The sequence below is a fragment of the Chinchilla lanigera genome, unplaced genomic scaffold (assembly GCF_000276665.1).
Source record: "Chinchilla lanigera isolate Chin_1 unplaced genomic scaffold, ChiLan1.0 scaffold00128, whole genome shotgun sequence".
NCBI lineage: Eukaryota > Metazoa > Chordata > Mammalia > Rodentia > Chinchillidae > Chinchilla > Chinchilla lanigera.
The window spans coordinates 3,173,796-3,199,011 of NW_004955529.1; the positions used below are offsets into that span (position 1 = coordinate 3,173,796).

Below are 25,216 nucleotides of genomic sequence, written 5' to 3' on the forward strand. Positions count from 1 at the left end.
TGACCTGAGCATATTACTCTCACAAATAGGTCATACAGACAAAGAATTCAATAAAGAAATATCTAAGTTAAAAGTATTACATACCAAATGGACTAAGCAAATATCTACAGAATATTTCAAGCAGAGAATTCATAGTCTTTTCAATAACTCATGGAAATTTCCCCAAAACCAGACATTATTTTAGGCCATGAAGTAAATCTTAAGTAAAAAAATAATTGGAATATTCTTATACAATATCATCAGATCATAATGGAAAGGAACTAGACATCAGCTAGAGAAACTACAGAAACCACATGAACAAATGAGGTTAAATAATACACCTTTGAACTAGCACAGAGTCACTGCAGAAATTAGGGAAGAAATTTTGAAAATCTTAGAATGAAATTAAATGGTAAAACAATATACCAGAATGTGAGTGAAAGAAGTTCTCAGAGGAAAGTTTATAGATAACAGTTTATAGCCTACTTTAAAAAACCCAAGAGATCTCAAGTAAGTGAACTAACAGTACACATCAAGGTCTTTCAGACACAAGGAGAAATTAAACACAAAACCTATGGAAGGAAAGAAATAATAAAGACGAGAGTTCAAATTAGTGAAGTAGACTAAGAGAACAGTACAAAAAATGAGAAGAACAGGAAAAAGGAACTAGGATGGAGAAAGGGGGATGGACGGAAGGGAAAAGGGAAAAAGTGCGAATCAGTTATACTATTAGTGTCTCTTAGCTCATTGAACGAGAAGGTTTGTGCTAATATTGAATAGAAAAATTTTATGCTTATATCTTGTACTCTGAGCAGCTACTTTAAAGATAACATGCACTGTATTAACTATTGCTATTCTCCTATTATTTTGTATGAAATTTTTACTTTTTTTCCATAAAAATAAAAAAACTCAATGAAGTAGCTGATTCTTCGAAAAGCAAAATTAAGATTGATAAACCTCTACCCAAACTATGTAAAGAAAGACAGATAAATGGGAGTATTACAAAAAGGACAACCGGAGGATATCACATTGGATACAACTGAAATCCAGAGGAACATTAGGAACTATTTTGAAAACATATTCCAATAAATTGGAAAATCTAGAAGCAATGGATACATTTCTAGAGATATACAACCAACCCAAATTGAACCAAAATTATATAAAACCTAAACAGACAATAAAAGGCAATGCAGACTAAATGAATTTACTGCTTAGTTAATTGAGACCTTTAAAGACAAACTAACATCAATGGTCCTAAAACTTTTCCATGAAAATGAAAAGGAAAGAATGTTTCCAAATTCATAATAGACAGCCAGTATCCCCTGATCCTAAAACTTGGCAAACCCTCAATTAAAAAAAATTGATGATGAACACAGACCTTCAATAAATTTCTTACACAGAATTCAAGAAGACATTAAAAATATCAATAACGATGATCAAGCTGGTTTCATCTCAGAGATGCAAGGATGGTTCAACATAAACAAATCAATGAACAGAATAAAACACATAAATAAAATCAAGGATACAAAATAATCACATGATCATCCACTAGATGCAGAAATAGCCTTCAAGACTCCAACATCTTTAATAAGCATCACACCTCAACATAATAAAGGCTGTGTAACCAAACCCATGCCCAACATCATACTGAGAGGTGAAAATATGTAAGCATTTCCTATAAAGTCAAGAAGACAAGAGTGTCCATTCAGTAATCCTATTAAATACAGTACTTGCAATTTTAGCCAGAGCAAATAAGCAAAAGAAATGAAAAGGACACAAATAGGAAAGAAAGAAGCCACAATATTTTTATTTTCAGATGGCAGAATGTTTTATCTAAAAGACCATAAAACTCTACCATAAGACTTTTGAATCTGATAGATAATTCAGCAAAATGGAAGGATACAAAATCATCACATAGAAAAAAAAAATCAATAACTTTTCTATATACCAATGATAAAACCCCTGAGATAGAAAGCAGGGAAATATTCCAATTCACATTTTTTAAAAAGGTACTTAGAAAGTAACCTTAAAAAGGAGGTTTAAGACCTCCACAATAAAAATTACAGAATATGGAAGAAAGATACCTCCCATGGTAATATGCTTGCAGAATTAATATTGCTCAAATGGCCATATTTCCAACTGCAACATACAGATTCATTGCTACCCTTATTAAAATACCAAATATTCTTCAGAAAAAATAGAAAAAGAAGTCTTTAAGGAATCATGAAAGACGAAGCATAACCAAAGCAGTCTTTAGAAAAGAGCACTGGTGAAGATACAACACTACCCAATTTCAAAACATACTACACAGCCATAGTAACAAAAACACCACGCTACCAGGATAAAAATAGAAACAACAACCAATGCAGTAAGATAGAGGTCCAGAAACAAACCTATGCAAATTATAGTCATGTTATTTTTCACGAAGGCGGCAGAACCTTGTTGAAGACAGCCTCTTTAACAAATGACGCAGTGAAAACTGTATATCTACATGCAGAAAGGTTGAAATTAGATCCCTATCTCACCCTGTACAAAATCAAAACAAAATAGATTACAAAATAGATCAAAGATCCAAATATAAGACATGAAACTTTGAAATTCTTCCAGGTAAATATAGCGGAAACACTTCAAGTCATAGGCATCTGCAGAAACTTCCTGAACAGGACTCCAATGACACAAGAAATAATATCCACGAACAGTAAATGGAACTATATTAAATTAAAAGCTTCTTTTTCAGAGCAAAAGAAACAATAAACAAAATGAAGAGACAGTCTATAAAATGGAAGAAAATACTTGGCAGCTACTCTTCCGACAGAGCATTAATATGCAAAATATATAAAAAACTCAAAACCACCCCAAAAGTTAGACAGCCCAATCAATAAAGTGGCAGATGAATTGAACAGCCACTTCTCAAAAATTTGAGAAACCCAAATTATAAATAAAGAACAAAATAAGAGGGAAATAATAGGCGTGGAGAGAGAGCTATTTCTCAGTATCAAGGGGATCAAGAGATGGAGGGAAGGTGGGAGGAGGGGGAAGGAGATATAAAAAGGAATCAAGCTGTGTTAAGTAGATAGTTCCAACTCCACATAAGAAAAGTAAACATTACGTAAAGACATTTTCATTTAATGACTGACTTCCATTCTTGTGACTAGGTCATTAAATGAATTTGATGCTCAATGAAGAATTGTATATAGTATGTACATTACAATATTCAGAACAAAGAAATTGTCAAAAGAAGCTCCAACTTGATGGCTTTGCTTTCATTTGCATAACTCTTACATGCAGTACTGTAATGTACAACAGAACATAAAACTACAGCACTGTACAGTACAATCAGCAAATACTACAGTACTCTATAGACAAGGCTTACTGTACAAAAAAAGACACAGCGGCTCTATAAACAAGATGTACAGAACTGTACAAAAAAAAAAGGTGGGCTTTAAATCCCACCTATATTTGTTTATGTTGAACCATCCTTGCGTCTCTTTAATAAGCTGTTCATATTAAGTCTGAACAGCATACCTTACTAATTCAGAAGTCATTAAACAAGGAATATCTGTATTACAAACATGTACTAATGAAAAATAAAATAAAAATAAAGAAAAAAGTACAAATACTAATAGGTATATATAAAAATATTCAATATCTTTAGCTATTAGGGAAATACAATTCAAAACTACACTGAATTTCTTTTTCACTTGAGTCACAATGTCTATCATCAAGAATACAGAAACAGGGGCTGGGGATTTAGCTCAGCGGCAAAAAGCGCCTGCCTGGCAAGTGCAAGGTCATGAGTTCGGTTCCCGGTACCGGAGAAAAACCAAAAAAAAAAAAAAAAAATACAAAACCAATAAATGCTGGTAAGGGCATGGAGTAAAAGGAACACTTTTACATTGCTGGTCTAAAGGTAAATTATTACAGCCATTATAGAGAATTGAATTGATACTGCCCCAAAACTGAAAAAAATATAACTACTGTACGACCCAAATGTCTCATTCCAAGATCATACATATATCCAAAGGAAATAAAGTCAGTTTACAAAAGAACCTGCATAACCATGCTTTTGTGGTACATTCATAAAAAGTGAGCTATGGAATCAAGACTAGTAGCCAGGTGATAGATGAATAGATAGTCAAAATGTGATAACACACATGAAGGAGTATTATTCAGCTATACGAAGACCAAAATTCTGTCATTTGCACAAAAATGGATGCAAGCAAAGATTGTTACGGTAGGTGAAATAAGCTACTCAGACAGGTATGTTTTCTCTCATATGTGGAACGTAAAGAAAAAAGATAATGTAAAAGTGGAAGGGTGACTGTTAGAGAAGAGGGAAGGAAGGAAGGGGGAGGGAGGAAGGAAGGGTAAGAGAGAAAGTGGGAAGGTGGAATTCAAAGTGTCCTATATACATGTACAAGTCTGTTAAAATAGTCCATTAATCCATTAATTTGTATAACTAACATCTACCATAATAAAATAAAATAAAGTTGTTGCCATACATCTGCACAATTATATGATAATTTGAAATTTTAGAAAATTTTAAAGATCTCAGTTAATGCAAAAAAATCATGATGAAAGGAATATCAAAATATTAAATATAAAAATGTAGTACATATACACAGCATAATATTATTCAGGCAGAAAGAACAGAATGATGCCATTTTCAAGAAAATGGATGATCTGGAGATCATCATGTTAATCAAAATAGGTCAGACTCATTAAGTAAATATGACATTTTCCCTCATATGAGGAATCTTGGTGGGTGGGTGGGGTGACAGAGGAAGAGAGTGAGAGAAGAAATGAACATAGATGAGAGATCATTAGAGAACAAGAAACAAGCGAAGGGGAAATGGAAAGGAAAGTGAGATGGAGGGTGAAAATGATCTTCAATGTATGCTACAAATATCCCAAAATGAAATCTATTCTTCTGTATAATATGTGCTAATTAAAAATCACCTCTATCAAACAATGTTCCAGCTTTTATTTGAGCCATTTTTATACTAATTTTATTTCATTTATTTATTTATTTTGTACTGGGAATCAAACTCAGGACCTCACGCTTGCCAGGCAAGCCACTGAGCTATATCCCTGGCCCTTATACCATTTTTGTTCTCCACTTTTAGTTCTGCTTTTGGACATAATTGACTAAGACCTTACCTAAGATTTCCTGATTCATAGTAAATAATTATAAAATCTGAATATAATGCAAAAGTCAACTACCTAAAGGGAGATGAACAGAAGCAGACATCTGATGAGCAATACATATTTGATTTAAGGAGAAACTATTGGAAGCTATACAAGTAGGTTTCTACACTGTATCTGCAGCTTTTACCCAGTTAAGTACAGTGCTGATGAGCCACTGTGGTAAAGATCCACATGTAAAACCTAGTCTTTCTGGCCTGAAGTACCAGAAAATAAATGGTGGGTAACTCTGAATGCTGAAGAGAAGAATAAATGCCAGCTCTAATCCCTGAATCAAAAAAAAAAAAAAAAAAAAAGTGGAAGTTTAAAGCAGTTCATATAAGGACAAAAGAAATGGAGACACCAGAGTTGTTGCTCAAGCATCAAGAATTTTCAGTTCAAGGGGCTGGGGATTTAGCTCAGCGGCAAAAGCGCCTGCCTGGCAAGCGCAAGGTCGTGAGTTCGGTTCCCGGTACCGGAGAAAAAACCAAAAACCAAAAAAAAAGAATTTTCAGTTCAGCCACTTAAGACTATCCATTTATACAGAGGAAATAATAGCTATTAGGGAAAAATAACAAACTATAAATATCTCCATAATTTATTACCAGAGGACAGAATTCAATATCAACTGATATACAAGAACCAAGAAAACAGAACACAGTCTCAAGAAAAACAGAAAATCAATCAGTGCTGAATACAATAACCTACTGAAAGCGACAAAGATTTTAAATTAGCTATTATAACCATTATCAATGAAGTAAAATAAAACATACTTTCAGTACATGAAACTTTCAGCAAAAAGTGGGAAGTTGTAGCGAAAAAGTACAAACAATGAAGAAAGATCAAACAAAATACAGAAATTGAAAAATTCTGAAATTCTCTATGTGACAAATTTTTACTACTACTATCCATTTCAGTTAATCAAGTGTTAAATTTATTCAGCAGTCTATAACACCGAAAACTCTTTAAGGACAAAGAACAAGTTTGACTCATATTTGAATCTATAATAATGCTACCATTCCTAATATATATTCTTAATACATAATGTATTTGATGTAAAGAACCAAAAGTGTATAAAATAATAAATCAGTGAAGAGATCTTCAGCGTTCTCAAAACTCTGGTCAACCTTTACAGTGTGCTGATGAAGACAGCTGAGGAATGATATAATAAAATTACTCTTTTCCTTTAGTATAATGCAATTTTTTCAAAGTACAGAAAATGCATGCTACGAAGTCACACATAAAACCAATTATTAGTACGGGTTTTTTGTTATTTATAAGCAGTTTATGTATAATTTTCAGTTAACTGTGTGCAGTCATTTTTTTCATTGGTAGCGGCTAAAAGGTACATACATATACAGTCATCACTGATGTAAACATAAATTTGTAAATAATTGCTACTTTGAGGACTTCTATAGCTATATGTAATAAAAGCTCACATTTTTATAACTAAATTCATTTGCCTTCTTTATGAAGAGACAGGAAATTATAAAATAACAAGTTCGCTCTTCCATCATAATTTTTATTTATTTATTTAGTTTTTGAGACACAGTCTTTCTATGTATCCCAGGCTGGCCTTGAACTCACTACATAGGCCAGGCTGTCCTCAGACTTGAGGCAATCCTCCTACTTCAGCCTCCTGAGTGCAGAGATTATAGCCATGTGCTACCATGCCTGGCAGCTATCACAAAATTCTATACATTACATTCTATACTATACTATACATTTCAATACTATACTATACATTTCAATACATTACATTCTATACTATACTATACTATACTATATTATACAATTCTATACTATACATTTCAAATGTTTACAATCCAAATTTTGTAATATATTTGGGGGAGGTATTTGTAAATGTCAAAATATACAGTCCTCTTAGTGCTAGAACTTTCTGTGCCAGGTATAGTATCATTTCAAAAATTTTCACAATACGTCCTTCCATAGTTCTTTTAGCTTTCAGTTTAAGTTTGATTAGGTTTAATAATTTCACAGGCAATGTTAGGTACAGGTATATAGTTCAAATTATTTTCAAAACTAATATGCTATTAACTCAAGCCCAATGAGTGATGAGAATACTTAGTAAATCATTAACCAATTTCTTAATCTCTAACCTTCACTTTGTCATGAAGTTCATGAGGACATTGTCTATATAAATATATAAATGAGAGAAAGAGAATCTCCCTTTTTATGGTACCATCTCCTATATATCATTTCATGAAGACATTACTCCCATAATTGAAGTGAAGAACATAATATAACTTACACCTTGACAATGCAGATAATCAACTGTTTGAGTTATTACAAACAGTACATCACTAGCCTCCTGTTCTGAGAAACATTTCTGTTTGAGAATACGGTCCAATAGCTCTCCTCCCTTCATCAAATCCGTAACAAGGTAAACATATCTGCCATCATCAAAGACCTAAGAAAGAACATATTATTAAGGTGTTATTATCGCTACTGCAATTACAATTCTAAGATTTTGAAATTGTATTTACAGTACTCTGTCTTAATAGTGAACCTCTAGTATTAAAAAGAGCATTATTTATTTATAGTTAATCTGGTAAGGCTATGTTAAAGGTTGAATCATCTAAACAACTTCCTAGATGCTCATGTGATACCTTAAATATTTAATTTTTTAAGTTCTGAAGCTGTAGGGTATAGTTCACTAGAAATATAAATTGGGAAAATTTGTGTCTTTCAAATTACATCTCATTTGGGGGGGGGGCGTACAGGGAATCAAACTTAGGACCTTGTGCTTGCCAGGCAGGCACTTGTGCCACTGAGCTATAAACCCAGCCTGACATCTCATTTTTATTAAAGTTATTTCTCTTCCCTAAGAGTAAGGGTTTTTTTTTTTATAATAAACATATTTCAGTACGTTATCTGACATATTCAGTTGATATTGGGAATCAAAAATAGTAAGAAAAATATATACTCAGGGCATGTGTATGTGCACACACACACACACATTCACACACACTCCTAGCACTGGTAGGACAATGGGGACTAGGAGGTGATTCCTCTCCACACACTTGTGTTTGAGCAATGCCCAAGAGCCAATCCTCTTTCCATAGTTACCTGTAACTGAAGCGGAGTGAACCCTGGAACACACATACTTTTTGAAAAGTCCCTGACTCAGGATGATGCAGCATTCTGTAAATTATTCCTGTCAATCCTACCTAGAGACCCAGTGAGATGCACCTGGGCTGGGGGCTCCTCCTTAAAAAAAAATCCAAAAATGTTTATGTGCTTTTTACTTCTTTCTCATGCTGTGCAGGAAATATTTTTCTCAGCACAGATATGTCCTAAGCACTTCCTCCCGTGATCATCAGTAAATGTAGGTGTCTTCTTTCACCACTGCATGTATGCTTGCAATTCTTTGCTCCTTGTACTCAAGAGCCTGGAATTCATCTATTGGATCCGTCTGTTATGGCTGGGTCTAGATGTCCCCCACCAAAGCCTCATGTGGTCTAGGTGGGACTTTTTCCAAGGTGGCTGGATCTAGTGTGTGTGACACTGGAATTAATTCACGGTGCAATGCTAGGCACTCGGATTAAGGGTGTAAGTGCTACCCACCCTAAGTAGTCTGGATAAGATAAAAGGGGCAGAAAGACACTGTTAAGCTCCCTTGTTAATTCTGCTGTCTTTGCCTGCAATGAACTGTTTCTTCTCTGTGATGCCCCTCTGCCTTGTGCCACTCTGCCTTGGAGCCAGCCAACCATGTACTGAAACGTTTATGAACCGTAAGTCAAATAAATCTTTCTCCCTTTAACTTGTGGGTGTTGGGTGTTTTTGTCCCAGCAATGAGGAAAGTGACGAAGACACCAACTCATGGTAGTATCATCTGGTAAGCACAGAAAGTCATCAGGAGACATTGGCAGACATCAGCAGCCGAAAGAAGCCCAGCCAAAAAGGAAAGTAACTGCCTTCTCCCCCTTTTTATAAGTGACCAGGGGTGCTCATTGTGGAACGTGGGTGCAGGAGATGACCAGACTGTAGAGAAAAAGGCTTTGGTCTTTTCTACGGGGCCAGAAAGCTCCTGTCAATCAGGTGGGGTTGTATTTTGATCTCTGTCCTTGCCACATGAGGCTTCTCGAGTAGTCATGGTTTCCCATACCCTGGAGTGGGATGGACCTAACCTGAGGGAAGAAAGGCAGCTAGTAAGTTTTATGCCTCTCCAAGGTACCAGGAAAATGGTGTCAGGACACCTTGGACTTGACAGTGTTCCCCAGGCTGGTTTCTTAATTTTTTTTTCTGAGGGGGCTGAGTAACGTGGGCCTGGTCTGCCCAATGTTGTATTTTCTTTGCAGGGGTACAGTTGGCAGCATGACCTGAACCGCGGGGAGTTAGGTGTTCCTTTCAGCAGCACCAAAGACGTAGATGGGGTCCAGGGGAGCCTATGGGCTCACACTGAGTGAGGGGCTCAGTGCCTTTCTGTGTTTTGTTCTCCTATCTGCTGACGGAACTCTAGTTCACCTCTTGTCCCTGCCCTCTCCCCAAATCTTTCCTCTATCGGACAATTCAAATTCTTTGGCTTTTTGATGCTGTTCAACTGACGGAGACAGTTACCAAAAAAATAGAAAACTAGCCTAGAATGGAAAGAATGGGAAGAAATGGAAAGAAAGAATGGAGAATGGAAAGAAACACTTGTGGTCATTTTAAAAGGTGTAGTTTCCATGCTGGCACTGCTGCCAAAAGCAGTCTGTTCTCTCCTGGTTCCTACTGATGACCTATGGCTATCTCTTGCTGGAGTCACTTCTATAATGTAGTTTGTTCTCTCCATTCTAGCTGGTTCTGCTTTTGGTGTGGTAGCTGTTGCCTCAAGTTTATATACCTTTCGAAACATTGTGAAGTTTTCCTTTTGTCACAAGATATAAATGTTTTTTGTGGCATGATCCAGCAAAATACACAAGAGTTGGAGACTGAGGAAGATACTAAGAAGATCTGAGGTCCCTATACAAGGGCACAAGCTTTAAAAGACAAGCCCCACGTGGACTGCTGGTTGTAGTAATTTAAATCATGTTTGCTTGACATGTTACTCACTGTTCTTAGAGTGCCATCTACTGACAGACAGTGGGATATCATCTGCTAAAGTGCAAGTTTTTCAGCCAAAGGCCCTAAGTGCCACTTTTGAAAGAAAATTTTTAGAGTCTGGGGGAGTCTACTGAGTAAAACTATTGCCACCCCTCCTTAGCAGGACCTCCTTTATAGCTCTGTACCACAGCCCTGATCTTTGCCCTTTATAATTGTCTAAGAGGCATCCAGCAAGTATAGCATCCCAGTTCTGAACTCTGTCCAGTAGATAAATTGGGGTCATAGAGGGAGATTCAAAGATTCAAAAGAAAACTCAGCATGTTGGCATACACCTGTAATCCCAGCACTCAAGAGGCTGAGGCAGGAGGATCACTGTGAGTTCAAAGCCAGCCTGCCTACACAGAGAGATCAAGATTAGCCTAAATTACAGTGGGATCTTGTCTCAAAAAAAAAAAAAAAAAAGTTCAAAAGAAAGTGGAACCATCTCACACAAGATCTGATGCTTCTGGCCCCCCAGGAGGCCAGCTCTACTATAGGATGCTCAACATGAGAGCAGGACAGGGTTAGAGATCTAGAGCAGTGCTGACAAACCTATGGCATGCATGCCACAGAGGGTTATTTGTATCATTGAAAGCTCTAAAAAGTTCCCCATCATTGACTTAGAGAGTGCCCTGTAAGATTCCCATGTGGAAACGGACTCAGGGGAAGGCTCAGTAGATCTTCCATGACCATATTCCACAACTTCAGCTCATGTCCTGGGGCTGAAAGGCTCAGGAACTATGAGAAGATGCCCTGTAATGTCCGCATTAATGGGTTCAGACCCCATAATGTAATTTTTATTCCATCAACAGCCCCATCATGGGAAATGTCTCATTTATTCCTTCTGACATTGTTTGGATACCTCACTCACGGGGAACAGTTCTGTCCCCAGGATTGCCCAAAATTTATCATATATTCCTATGTAATAAAAAAAATGGTCTATGTGTCCACTTAGGGAAAATGTGATGTGCCCACCCTTTGGCAGCCTAAAATATAATGCAGAATTTCAATGGTGTATTTATTATAAGAAACAGAGAAAGTGGTCAGAGGTGGCTCACAGTCAAGCCTTTAAGCTCTGTACCACAGCCCTGATCTTTGCTGTAGAACTAATCCTCTCTCATGAGCTGATGCTGTTGAGGACTCCCTCTTGTAAGTTCCTCTCCCCCATGCACTACACCTCCTCAACAGCCTGCTCTGTCAGCTACTCCAGGAGATAAAGGCCATCTCCTGAGCCTGATCCACACGAGATCTGGGTTTGCCTACCAAAAGGCCCTGGATTCAGGGAATTCAACATCCAAGTCCACCAATGCTCTACCCCTTAAAGAAGTGGTAGGGGCCAAGGGTACCATCTGAGAGAACATTCCTTTTCCAGTTATGGATATTTAGCGAAGCAGGGGAAAACGTGTAGACACTCTGAGTATTCTGAAAGTTTGCTGATGGCCTCCACACCCTTTCGATCTGACATGGTGAGATATCTAGTTCATCCTGATTTCTTACTGCACAGCAATAAAAAGAAAAATGATTATAAAAGCTGTAAAGCTGGTTGTTGACAAAGCCTTCACAGTTTCCCCCAGTGATAATCAGTCAACTGCTGCATTATTTGTACACTAAGAGGGGCCTGAGTGGGGTTAAAATAGATGGGTGAGGAAGTCAAATGAAAGTTATATATCCAGGCCATTTTAGTGGGTTGTGTCAAGGGATGCCCAAACCTGTGAACTACAATAATCTCAGTCAAGGCTCTGATGAAACTGCAGTTGCTTTTCAACTCTTACTTGAAGAGGTACTCTGTAAATACACTAATTTAGACCCAGAGTATAGGGAAGCTCAGATTATTCTAGGACAATATTGTATTTTGTCCTATTCAGATAAGGCTCAGGTTAAAGCCCACACCACTGAGGGAAACCAATATAATCAAGAGTGATAGAAACAAGTCAGAGGGCTTCAAGTGCAAGTGAGTGGGACACTGGATGAAGGAGTGCCCTCTAAAGCCACCAAACACTTGTCAGGCCTGTCAGAACATGGATGTTATGGTTCGTGTTTGGGTGTCCCCCCCAAAGCCTCATGTGGTCACGGGGTAGGCTTTTAGGGTTTGATGGATTATGGGTGTGAGAGCTACACCGCCCTGGGGTGGATAGTTTGCATATGTAAGGGAGAGGAAGAGGGTGGTTCTGGCCATTTCCTCTCTTGTGTGTGTTTGTTTCTTTGCTGTGTTCTGCCGTCCTGAGCTGTAGCCCTCTGCCATGTGCCACTCTGCGCCTTGTAATCTGCCAAGTAGGGACTGAAACCTCCACAAACTGTAAGCGAAATAAACCTTTCCTTCCTTAATTTTGGGCATCAGGTATTTCGTCCCAGCAATGAGAGAAAAGTAACCAAGACAATGGAAGAACTTCCTCATTGGAGGAGGAACTTCCTCATTGGAGGAGGAACTTCCTCATTGGAGGAGGGACTTCCATTGTTCCCAGGAATGGATGAAGTCATCCACCACCATGGTGGCCAGGGAAGAATGCTCGGGCAGTGAATGTCAGTGCTTGAGGCACCCTGTGTGACTCCCAAGTGTATTCGCATCACCTCACAGGCACTTCAGGGAACTCAAGAAGTAATGGGAAAACAAAGTATGTCTCAGATACTGAGGTGTCTTATTCAATTCGAATTTCTTATTGGGATAAACTTTCATCCCATTTCAAAGTTGTTGTGTGCCTTGAAGGAATTAGCCCTGCAGTCTGCTTTATTATCACTCTTAACTGCCAGTTGGAAAAGTTCCTTTTCCAAGCTATCTTTACGGTGATACCAGAACACCTCATACAGCTCATCAGAAGAGATATGTTCATCCTATTCAAGGTGACTCTAACATTCAAACCTCTGGCAACCTGTGTCTTAGTTGCTAAGGACTCATCCAGCCTAACCGTTATATCTTTATGTCTTTGTCTGGAGTTGATCTCCATGCACGGTATGACAGCACCCCAGGGAAGGTTGTGAAAACCACTTCAGTAATCATTCAGCTAAAGGACCCTAATCTATACCATGATTACTTACACCAAACCTCAAAGCTAATCAGGTTTTTCTTCTATCATCAACAGCTACTGAAGAACTTGATAATCTCGATCAGGAGAGGCAAAGCATGCCAGGTAGGCTGTTTGCATCACTGAAAGCTCCAAAGGATTTTCCATTGCTGGCCTAGACGAACTTGTTCAGAGAATTGCCATCCTTTGAGATCAAATACATTCACAGCCAGGGCTGGCCACGCATCGTAGGGGAGAGATCTTATAAATGCTGAAACAGAGGTTACGTCTGTCTCTAAAAGAATGTAGTTCCTATGTCAATCAGTTTGAAATCATGAGATACAGCACAGAAGCTTGTCAATAACCCTTCTAAGATCCACAAGGAACTATTTGAGTCATGTATGTCCCGGCCAAGTATCAGGAACAGTGGTCTTAATTACTGTCCTAGACATGGCCTTTATGAATGCTTCTTGTAACTCTACTATTTAGCTCTTACATACTGAACCTCTTGGTCAAATTTGTTTTTTCTCCTTTGATAGCCATTAAACTACAGGGGATGGCCCAAGCCCAATATTAAAATCCACCTCCACATCCACAGCTCATCAGGAAATACTGAGAGGAGGTACTCAGTTACTTTGAATTCTTAGATGAGACAGGGCGGGAGTTTCATTGGTCCCCACATAGGTAGGACTAATGCCCTTTTCAGCAGGAAGTAGCCATGGAAGATGGAGCTCAATGCTTCAGCATTCTTTAAAGGTTTTGGGCAACTAGGTCTCTCAGAGGGAAATAGTATAAGTAAAAGAAGGGGGCTGGGAGACCATTTTCCTCAACACACTTGAGTTTGGGCAATATCCCAGGGTCATTCCTCCTTCCATTATCTGTAATTTAATCAGAGTGAACCTTGGAATATACACACGTGTGGAAAGCCCCAGACTCATGATTACTTATCACCCTGTTAATCATTCCTATCAATCTTGCCTAGAAACTCAATGTGAGGCACCTGAGCTGGGGGCCTCTCCTTAAAAAAAAGAAAATGCATTGGGCTGGGGACATAGCTCAGTAGCACAAGTGCCTGCTTGGCAAGTGCAAGGTCCTGAGTTCAATTCCCAGTACCAAATTAAAAAAAAAATTAAAAAAAAATGCAAAGGCCTGATTTATCTGGTCGTATGTTCTTTTTACTTCTGGTACCATTTTAATGTTCCTGCCATATTTCACTCAGCATAGACATGGCCTGAGTACTTCTTCACATGATCTTCATAAATGTAGCTGCTTTACCTTCACAACTGGCTATACACTTGCAGTTCTTTGATTGCTGTATGTAAGAGCCTGGAATAAATCTGTTAGATGCATGCCATGGTATCAGGACTCTTTAAAGATTACAAAAACAGTGTATATCAGATTAGCTAAAAAAACTGGTCAAGCGATAGTTCATTTTTCTGCCTTTTCTAAAATGAAAAGAATATTACCTTCTATGTGAAAAGTCTTTATTCAGTAGTATCTATTAATATATGGGTTTTATGTTCATTTTTTATAGACTATTTTACTGAATGAACAATCCATAAAGTACAGCCAATTGCAATAAAATCAAGAAAAAAATCTTCAAGAACCTGACAGATATTTATTTTCCTACATAGTTACAAAATGATAAATGGAACTAGTTGTAATGTTAACTAGGGAAGCAGCAAGAATGTATCCATGTAATCTGGACTACCATTTACCCATCAATTTTAACATATTATGAGTAGGCCTATAGGAAAAGAGAATTAAAGTGGCAAATTGCAGCATCTTGAGATCTTATGGCACGAAAACCATATTTGGAACTATATATACAGTTCCAAGTTATAACTGCATTAACTTAGCTGCTAAGTAGATATTAAAATACCTACATCCTTTAAAGTGATAATGTTGGGGTGTTGTCCATAGCGCATCAAAATTTCAATTTCTTCTGAAGGATCTCGTTTACTTTTGTCAATGATCTGAGAAATAGACAACAATCTCTGAGAAAAACATATTTTTGTCTAAAAATGAAATAGTTTTCAATTTGGTACATTGTTAAACAAATACCTAAAAATTCAAGAGGAATTTTCACCCTATTATTTTAACATGTAAAAGTTTCCAATATCTGGAGAAGGAAGAATATGTTTAAATTGGAAGGAGAACAAGGGAGAGGGAAAGGGAAGGTGAAGAAGGGAAAAGGGATTAAAAAGAAAAAGCAGAATGGTACGGAAAAAATGAAAAAAAAAAAGCTTTTGTAAATGGGAGGGGAAGAAGTATTGTCAAGAGGGGAGGGAAATGGGGAAAAAAAGGAAAAATTAAGTTATATTATGTACAAGTACAAATTCCATATGAGAAATGTGATCATTATGTATGGCAAACACGTACTAATTAGATAAATATGTGAATAAATAAAAAGTATGTTTCCAATATCTTCACAGAAAAATCTTATAAAAAAAATGAAACACTGTCCCTATTATAATATTCAATTTCATTGAGCATATACTAAATGACAATATGTTCCAAATATAAATATGATTGCCACAATTACTCAATTTTTAGCATACAGTATTATATTAAAATAAAGCTCTTCAAAAGCAAAAACTTCATGAAATATACTGTTTCTCTGAAATGAAACCTTGCAAAAAATCCAACATGAAAATATTAAGTCTCAGATTCCATTCTCATTATCTTTCCTTTCTTTATTTGATCCATGCACATGCCCACTGACTGGTAATTTAAATTACATACATCAAACAAGTTATGTTAAAAGACAATACCTTTACTGCAAATTCCATGTTGGTAGATATATGGATGCATCTCTTGCAAACAGAATAAGAACCAACACCAATATCCTCTTTCAATTCATATACTTCACCAAATTGTGCAGCATTTCCATTGACCTATTTTTTTTAAAAAAAGTAAGACTTTAAGGAGAATGAAACATTTTCATATTTTCTTTTGGTCCTAAATATGCCCTCATGTTAAATATTTTAAATATCCAGAATAACTATCCTACTGAAGGTTTGCCACTATTAACAAAGTACTTATGCAGATTTTGAACCAGTTCTAAACAAACTGTAGGCTTTCTAGGTTCCCAAGGCTAACATGATAAATGAACAGGCTTAGAAATCACCCTAACATTTTGCCAAAGCAGACCACATGAACAGAATTAAAGACAATTACTATCTTTCCCCCCATAATATATAAAGCCACCTTTAATAGTTGTCTTGAGAGATAAAGTAGTTAAAACTCACTCATAAAAATAAACTATTAAAAATTCATTATCAGTAACTGGAAGAATTATCTTCAACCTGATAGATCTCCTAACCAGATAACACAATACATAGAATTTACCTGAACTATTGGTAAAACATTTGTACTTGTGATTGGAGTGATTTTATATTCATCTGCAATAGAAGTTGCAACAAAGCTGAATCCTTTGAAGAGCTGATGAGCATTTGCACTGGCTGGCAAACCAGGGGAATCTAATTTTCAAATAATTATATTTAATTAGAATAATAGAAAATATAATTATATTTAATATTAAATGTAAAGAAAACCATTCCATGTCATCTATCAAATATATTTTATTTATACTATGTTAGCTACCTCCCACTCCCAGTATGCATATCCCACTATGACAAGTACGTTTTTGTTTGTTCTATTAACTACTGGATCCTTACTGTTTAGTACCTAGTAGGCATTCAATATTTGTCGAAAAACTGTACAAAACAGATGTCAATAGAAGTAAATCATAGTAAATTTTGAACTAAGAGACAGTACACTACAAAATTTTTTACCTCTTAGCCACTACCCTGTAAGTAATGAGCATATCAAAAGACTTATAAAATAAAACAAAAACAAACTCTACTACTCTTTGCTGTTGTCCGTATTTCTCTATAAATACTCCCCATTTAAAGGCTCAGGAGTCCTAAAAATGTTGTATATAGGACACACGGTTCCAGCAAGGACAAACCAACTCTCTGTAAACTTATTCTTTTAAGCTTTTAACTAAGGAAATATGTTATTTAGTTATTACTAGAATCAAAGCTCCACATTACCTTTAGGTGTTTTTGCAGTAAATTCAGGGTCAAAACAAAAAGTGTCATCTGGTTTTCCAGAAGCAGGCTTGAATGGAGGCTGAACTTCTCGTTTATATAATTTCTACACAAAGTAACAGGGTAACATAAAAACATTCAACACATTAGAATTTTTATGCAGGTTGAGCATCCTTGTTTCAAAAATCTATATTCCAAAATGCTCCAACTCCACCCCACCCCAATTTTTTTCTTTTAGTACTGGGGATTGAATCCAGGACTTTGCACATGCTAGGTAAGCACTTTATCAATGAGCTCCATATCCAGCTTCCTTTCTTTTTACGATTTTTCATGTTGGAACAAGGTCTCAGTAAGTTATCCAGGCTGTCAGCAAACATGAATTCTACCTTAGCCTCCCTAGTAGCTAGTATATCAGGCATGTAGCATCATGCCAACCAAAATCCAAAATTTTCTGAATATCAACATGACACCAGAAGAGGAAAATTCTACACCTGGTGACACTATAAATACTGCATAAAGTTACTTTCAAGCTACATGTATAAAGTATATACGACACATATGTGGATTTCGTGTTTAGACATGGCTCCCATCTCCAAGATATCTCACGTACACTGAAATGCGCCAAAATTTAATCTAGAACATTTCTGGTCCCAAGCATTTTAAATAAGGGATATTCCAACTATTTAATAAAAGAAAGTAAAACACAATATCCACCTTTTTTAACAGAAGTCTTACATTACATAAAAGAAATTTCCATGGCGTTCAGATACCTCTTGGGCAAATTCCAAAAAAAATGAAGAGACAAAGTCCAAGACTTAGTGAGGCCAGGAAACACAATAATGGGGCCAAAAAAATGCATAGCAAAAGAGTAAACAAGTCAAATTGTGGACATCGACAACTGACTTCAGTTCGCACTGGTACAACAATATAAGATGTATCACAGTATCACCATGCAGAAACAACTTATAATATTAAAAGTGCTAAAAATTCATTACATTATTTTCATGAAATATACACTTTATCTAAAATAGTATGTCTCTGCATGAAATATATATTAAACGCATCATATAGTGCTAATTTCATAGAACTGGACATTTTACTTTCATCTAAAAATGTAACTTTTAAAAATTTATATGTTTAGACATAGGTGGAATAAGATTTTGGCTAGGCTCTTCTAACAATGTCTTCCTGCAAATGAACTAGTTAAAACCTAGTTGGAAAGTGATTCAGTCACAAAAGTACAGTGGTACCTCAGTTCATGAACTCTTTTCTCTGAAACCAATTTGGCTTGCAAACAGTCATTTAGCAAATTTTTTCTGTGTGTCCAAACTGTGCATCAAGTGACAACAAACTAAACAGTTTGTTTAGAACAACACAAGCACACCACTATTGCCAAACAAACACAGCCATCACTTCCAAAATCATAGAACAAATTATGTTCATGAACTGAAGTACCACTGTACGTTTACAGAGCTAAAGAAATCAGATGAGAATCAGTGTTTGCTTTTATTACAGTAAAATAAAAAAGATGCACTGAAAAAGCAAGAAGGGAAGTTATATGTTGCTCACAATCAAGTCACTTCACTACTAATGACCGACGGAAGGTGAAGGCATAAATAGATATTTCAGAGAGCAGCTCCAGGAAGATGGTGGAGTGCTAAACATTAGGAAATCAGCTTCTCTGTGATTAAGAATGCAGACATTAGAATATAATATTGTGGGGAAGGAAAGGAGGGAGGTGGATCCCTGGGACCCAGAAAGGATCTGAAGGGAGAATTGGAGCTCACAGGAAAAGTGAAGAGAGAGACATCAACACAGAAAAAGGAGGCGGCGAATTGTACTTTCTCCCTAACCTCGAGTTTGTGGTGTGAGAGCAGATGATCAAATCTACAGGCACAAAGCGAGGGCAAGTGACTCCAGAAGCCTCCAGGGAGAAGCACACCAGTGGAACAAGCAGTGGATGCTGTGTGCTACAACAGCTGGTGACCCCAGTTCAAACATCTGTTGTGTCCCATGGAGAGGGTACTCGGCCAAATGCCATTTTAGGGAGGGGCCAACTGAATTAGGAACTCTGAGCAGCCATAGTTTGGCTTCATCAATAACAAGAAATGAAATGAAATTGAATCAACAGTAAAAAGTCTCCTGTCAAAGAAAAGCTCTGGACCAGACAGCTTCATTTCTGATTTACACCATGTATTTAAAGAAGAATTAATCCAAATTGTCCTTAAGTTAGTCCAAACACTAAAAGAAGAAGGAATTTTTTCAAACATATTGGACAAAGACAGAATTACCCTAACACTAAAACTAGATTAAAAAAAAACACAAAATATCAAAATAATGAGCCAAGACAGTTGAACATAAAGTGAAAATCCTCATCAACATACTATGAAGTGGAATTCACCAGCACATTGGAAAGATTATTCATCATGATCACAGGAGGTTCATTCACGGCCTATAAGCATGGTTCAAATTAGACAAAACAATAAATGTGGCACCCATATCAACAGAATGAACAACAACCACATGATTATCCTAATAGATACAGAAAAATGATAAAATTCAACATCACTTCAAGATAAAAACACTGAACAAATTACTTGTAGGATTATACCGCAATAGAAAAGGGCTATTTGTTGTAACTCAACAGTCATCAATACTTTTTTTTTTTGGTTTTTCTCTGGTACCAGGAACTGAACTCACGACCTTGCGCTTGCCAGGCAGGCGCTTTGCCACTGAGCTAAATCCCCAGCCCCAGGCATCAATACTTTGAACAAGTGGAAAATGAAAGCTTTCTCTCTAAGATCTGGAAAGAAGAAAAGCATGGCCACTTCCACTGATTTCATTTAACATAATGTTAGAAGTCCTAGTCAGAGTAATCAAGCAAATAAAAAAGAAATAAGGTGCATTGAAAGTCAAAAGAAGTACAGTTATCAAGTTTGCAGATGACATGATCTTATATATGGAAAAGTGCAATGGCGCCACTAAAAAGCCACTGGAACTATTTAATAAATAAATTCCGCAAATGTACAGGATATAAAAGGAACACAATTTGCCAACAGCAAATTATCTGAAAAAGAAATCAAGAATGTAGTTGCACACACAATTGTTACAAAAAATATAATACATAGGAAGACATTTAATTAAGCAGGTGATAGAGTTCCACAACAATTGTAAAACACTGATTAAGTCAATTGAAAAGGCCACAAAAATGAAAAAAATATGCCCTGTTCATTAACCAGAAGAACCAATAATGTTAAAATGTCCATACTGCCTGAGATGGTAAAGGTGGACTGTCAATTTGATTTTTTTGATAACTTCCAAGAGAGTAACAAAGCACACTTGTACATACATCTGGGTGGGTCACAGAGGCATAAGCATCGGGACTATATGTGATCCCTCACTCTGCTTCCCAGTTACCATGAACTGAGCGGCTTTGCTCTGCCATGCCCTTTTGTCACATTTCTGCTTTGGAGCCAGCCAACCATGAACTGCTTCTTCTGAAACCATGAGCCAAATGAACAATTTTTAGTGAGTGTTGGGCATTTGATCTCAGCAACAGAAAATCCAACAAAGAAAATTGTTACTGAGAGTTGGGTCATCACTGTAACTATACCTGATCATGCAAATCAGAAGTGTTTGGAACTGGTTTACAGGAAGAGCTCGGAAAAGTTTCAAGATTCAGGCTGGAAAAAGCCTAAAAGGCTATAAGGAGAGCATTTGAGGCAATTCCAGCCAGAGTGCAGAAGGCCAGAATACTGATAGGAATTTAGAAAGTAAGTCCAGGCTCATGAGGTTTCAGCTGGGAATGAAGATTCTTCTGGGAGTTATATTAGAGGCAATGCTTGATATCCTGTGGAAAAAAATCATGCCCAGGGACTTTGCAGGAGGCTCAGTGTAAAGAGGCTAGTTAATCTGGTGCAAGAAATTTCAAGGCAACCCAACACTGAGGCATGGGTACTGCTGGCTGCTTTTAGCCACATTTACAGTGAAAACTGAAAACAAAAAACAGAACAGAAAAATTTGCAAAACTTAAAATTTTGTCCCAAAAAGAACCACATGTAAAACTGGTTGAACAAATTAGCATTAAGAAGAAAGCAAGTACTTTGTTCAAGGACAAGAAGAAAAATGACTTGAGGGCATTTCAGAAATCATTAAGATTTCCCCTTTTTGGGTTCAAAGGTGAAAAAGAGTTAACCTTTCATTTCAGAAGATAGTCCTTGAGACACCTGCTCAATAAGTACATTCTTATGAATTGGTTCCCCAGGGTATATTTCACTGTGCTCAGTCATTCTGGTATATATAGGCCACTAAAATAATGGTTGAAGAAGTCCTTCCTGGGTACTCCTTTCACAGATAACTGACCTTGGTGTTGTCCATGGGATGCTTGTTTAATGGAATGCAGAATGAAAGAGTTGTGGGATTAAGGAGGCTTCTACCCAGATGGAGGGCTTTTCTGAGGAGAGCCAAGAAAGGAGCCTCTGAGAAGGCAGTGTGTGAAGCTGTGGGAATAAGGCTGAAAGTGCAGTGCAGACCCCAGGAAGTTAGAGGTGTAAGATGTGGAATATGTGCAGAGGAACGCTGCAGGCTGTGAATAAAGCCAGCCCATGTGAGAGACCATGTGGGCTTTACTGGCAAGGCTATAGGGGTATGACAGCAGAAGCCCTCTGGAACTCAAATCTCAACACAATGTATATGGATTCTCGACATGGAGCTACAGGACTTAATATTTTTCTTATTGGTTTTCAGTCTTGTTTTAGTTACATTGTTTTCTATCCCCCATTCCTCCCTTTTCAAATATGAAAGTTTACCCTACACCATTTTACATTGTGACTAGGTAAATTCCTTTTTAAATGTATAGGACATCACAGCAGAGATTATGCCTTGAGTCTTAGAAGAGAAATTGACTTGGAAGTTTTAGCAGAGCTAAGTTGTTTAGACTTTGAGGGAGGGATTATTTCGTTTCAGTTATATGCAGCACAGTTGTGTCGTGTTAGGCAGAATTCTGACTTTGCATTCATTTATTTGGGGACTAAGTACCATTTAGTGAAATGCACTTGGATATCAAGTTGACAAAAGTTAGGATGTGATGGTTAAATTGGACTGTCAATTTGATTGGCTTTAGATCCCCACAGGGTACTAATAAAGTGCCCTTTTGGGTATGTATGAGAAAGTCATATAGACACGGTTTGGGGGTCAAAATCTGGTCGTTCATCCTTTCCTCTCTGTCACTGCTCTTCTGCTCTGCTTTCTGACCATCATGAATAAACAGTTTGGTCCCACCATGCCCTCTACCATGATACTTCTGCTTTTGAGCCAGTTGACTATGATTGAATCCTCTGAAACCATGAGTCAAATAAACTATTTCTTCCTTTAGGTTGTGACTGTTGCTTATTTTATCCCAGCAATGGGAGATCTGACTAGAATAGTACTCAAAGTTATCAAAAACTTTACTGAAACCCCCAACAAAATGTCACTGACATTTTTCAAAGAACTATAACAAAACTTCTAAAATTGATATGTAACTACCAAACAAACCTCAATAACCCAAGCTATTTTGAACAAAACGACAAAGCAGGAGGCATTACACTGCTTGACTTCTGAACATACTATAAAGCTGCAGGAGTCAAAACATTATGGTATTGGCATAGATGCAGACATTCAGTCCAATGGAACAGAGTGGAGAGCCTTAAAGTAAACCGATGCATCTATAGCCAGCTGATTTCTATGAAAGGTACTAAGAACATGCAATATATGACAATGATTTTTCAATGATTGGTGCTAGAAAAATTATATTTACACAGGTAAAATGAAATTAGAACCTCTCATCAATTATAAAAATCAACACAAAATGGATTAAAGACTTAAATGTAAAACCAGAAGCTAGGAAAACAGGGAAAATGTTTCAGAACAAAGAATGGGAAACAATGTTTTTTGTTTTTTGTTTTTTGTTTTGTCTTTTTGAGATGGGATCTCACTATGCAGTTCAGGCTGGCCTTGAACTCTCTCTGTAGCCGAGGCTGGTCTCAAATTCGCAACGATCCGCCTGCCTCAGCCTCCCGAGTGCTGTGATTACAGGCATGTGCCACCACACTTGGCAAGGGAAACAGTCTTTTGAAAAAGACAACAAAGGCATAAAAATCAAAACCAAAAACAGACAAGTGGATTTATATCAAAACAAAAGCTTCTGTAGGCACAAGAAAGCAATAGTTTTCTTCAGAAAAAACTTACAAAATTGGAGACAATATTGGCTAACAAGGTGCTAATATACAGAATACAAAATGGATTCTGAAAAACCAGTGCCAAAATATTGCTTTAAAGATGGTCAATAAATAGGAAACAGGGAGATAGATATTTCACAAATAAGAAAGGGATCAAGAGCTAGATGGAGGGAAGTGAAGGATAAGGAGGAGGTAGGGGATGATAAAAGAAGTCAGGATGGATTATGTACATGTACCAACTTTCTATCATGAATGTAATCATTATTGACTACAAACATGTGCTATTAAAAAAACAAAAATGGGCAACAGATCTAAATACACATTTCTCAGAAGACACACAAATGGCCAAGAAGTAAATGTAAAAATGCTCATCACTGCTAATCATTTGACCACAATAAGATATCACCTCACCCTAGTAAAACCGGTTACTTTTAAAAAACCTAAAGAAAATGCTAAAAAAAAGAAATTTAGGGTAGTGTTGGTAGGAGTATAAATTAGTACAGCCATTATGAAAATCAGCATGAAGGTGCCTCAAAACATTAAAAACAGAACTACCATATGGTCCAAAAATCTCAGTAAATGGGTATACAACCAAAGGAAATTAAATCAGCATGTTCAGGAGATTTCTGCACTCTCATGTTCATTGTAGCACCATTTAAAAAAAGCCAGAAATAAAAACAACCAAACTGCCTATCAACTGATGAATTGGTGAAGAATATATGCTGTACATACACAGCAAAATACTGTTCAACCTTAAGAAAAATATAAAATGCCATCATTTAAAAACAACTATGGAACTGGAGAAAATAAATGTAACACATCATGCAAACACACAAGCACACACAAAGACAAAAAAAAGTAGGATTTCTCTCATGCACATGCTAAAAAAGTTGATCTCATACAAGTTGGGAGTACACTGGTGACTACCAAAGACTGGGAAAAGGAGAAGAAGGTAAGGACTGAGTGCAGTATATCAATGTATACAAATTCCCTTTACTTAGGAGCAAAATGTCCTGATTTGCTACCATACAAAAAGGTGACTATATATAACAATAACATATTGTACATTTCAGAAATCTAAAAAATGAGTTTTCAATACAAAGAAATGATAAAAGTTTCAGAATATAGATATGTTTAATCTAATTCAAACATGACACATGTTTACATATATTGAAACATCACATATGAACTCATGAATATGTAAAATTTTATGTTTTTATATATGAGATAAAATAAATTTTATTTTTTAATTTTGTTGTCTTTTTGAGACAGGGTCTCACTATGCAGCTCAGGCTGGCCTTGAGCTCACACTGTAGGTCTCAAACCAGGCTGGGCTCAAACTTGCCACGATCCTCCTGCCTCAGCCTCCCAAGTGCCAGGATTACAGGCGTGCACCACCACACCCAGTGTAAAATAAAATTTAAAAGACAGGAAACATATGAAACCCACAAGTATATTTTAGAAAATGACTTTTTAAAAGCTCAAAGTCCCACAGCATAGTGAAAAAAAATACTGAAGATTTACTATAAAGGAAACCCCATATACTTACATACATAAAATTTCCATTGATTTATTTAAATTAAAAATCAGTAACAGAAAGGTGGAGAGATGAGGAAAGGTTGATCAATGGGCACTCAATTATAGTTAGGTAGAAATCAAAAGTTGTGTTATTTTATTGTGTAGTAGGGTGATTATA

The 25,216-nt window shown here is 36.7% G+C and overlaps 1 protein-coding gene across 2 annotated transcripts in view; it reads right to left on the reverse strand.

Annotated features, from left to right (window-relative positions):
* Positions 1 to 25,216, reverse strand: part of Rps6ka6 (ribosomal protein S6 kinase, 90kDa, polypeptide 6) — a 180,854-nt gene that overhangs the window by 58,144 nt on the left and 97,494 nt on the right. For both annotated transcript variants that reach the window (XM_013507539.1, XM_005410079.2), the window contains 5 exons: positions 17,306 to 17,408; positions 16,599 to 16,729; positions 16,022 to 16,144; positions 15,134 to 15,223; positions 7,436 to 7,594 (listed from right to left, as the gene is read on the reverse strand). In XM_013507539.1, the coding sequence (XP_013362993.1) occupies positions 7,436 to 7,594; positions 15,134 to 15,223; positions 16,022 to 16,144; positions 16,599 to 16,729; positions 17,306 to 17,408 (606 nt within the window). The remainder of the gene's footprint in view (positions 1 to 7,435; positions 7,595 to 15,133; positions 15,224 to 16,021; positions 16,145 to 16,598; positions 16,730 to 17,305; positions 17,409 to 25,216) is intronic.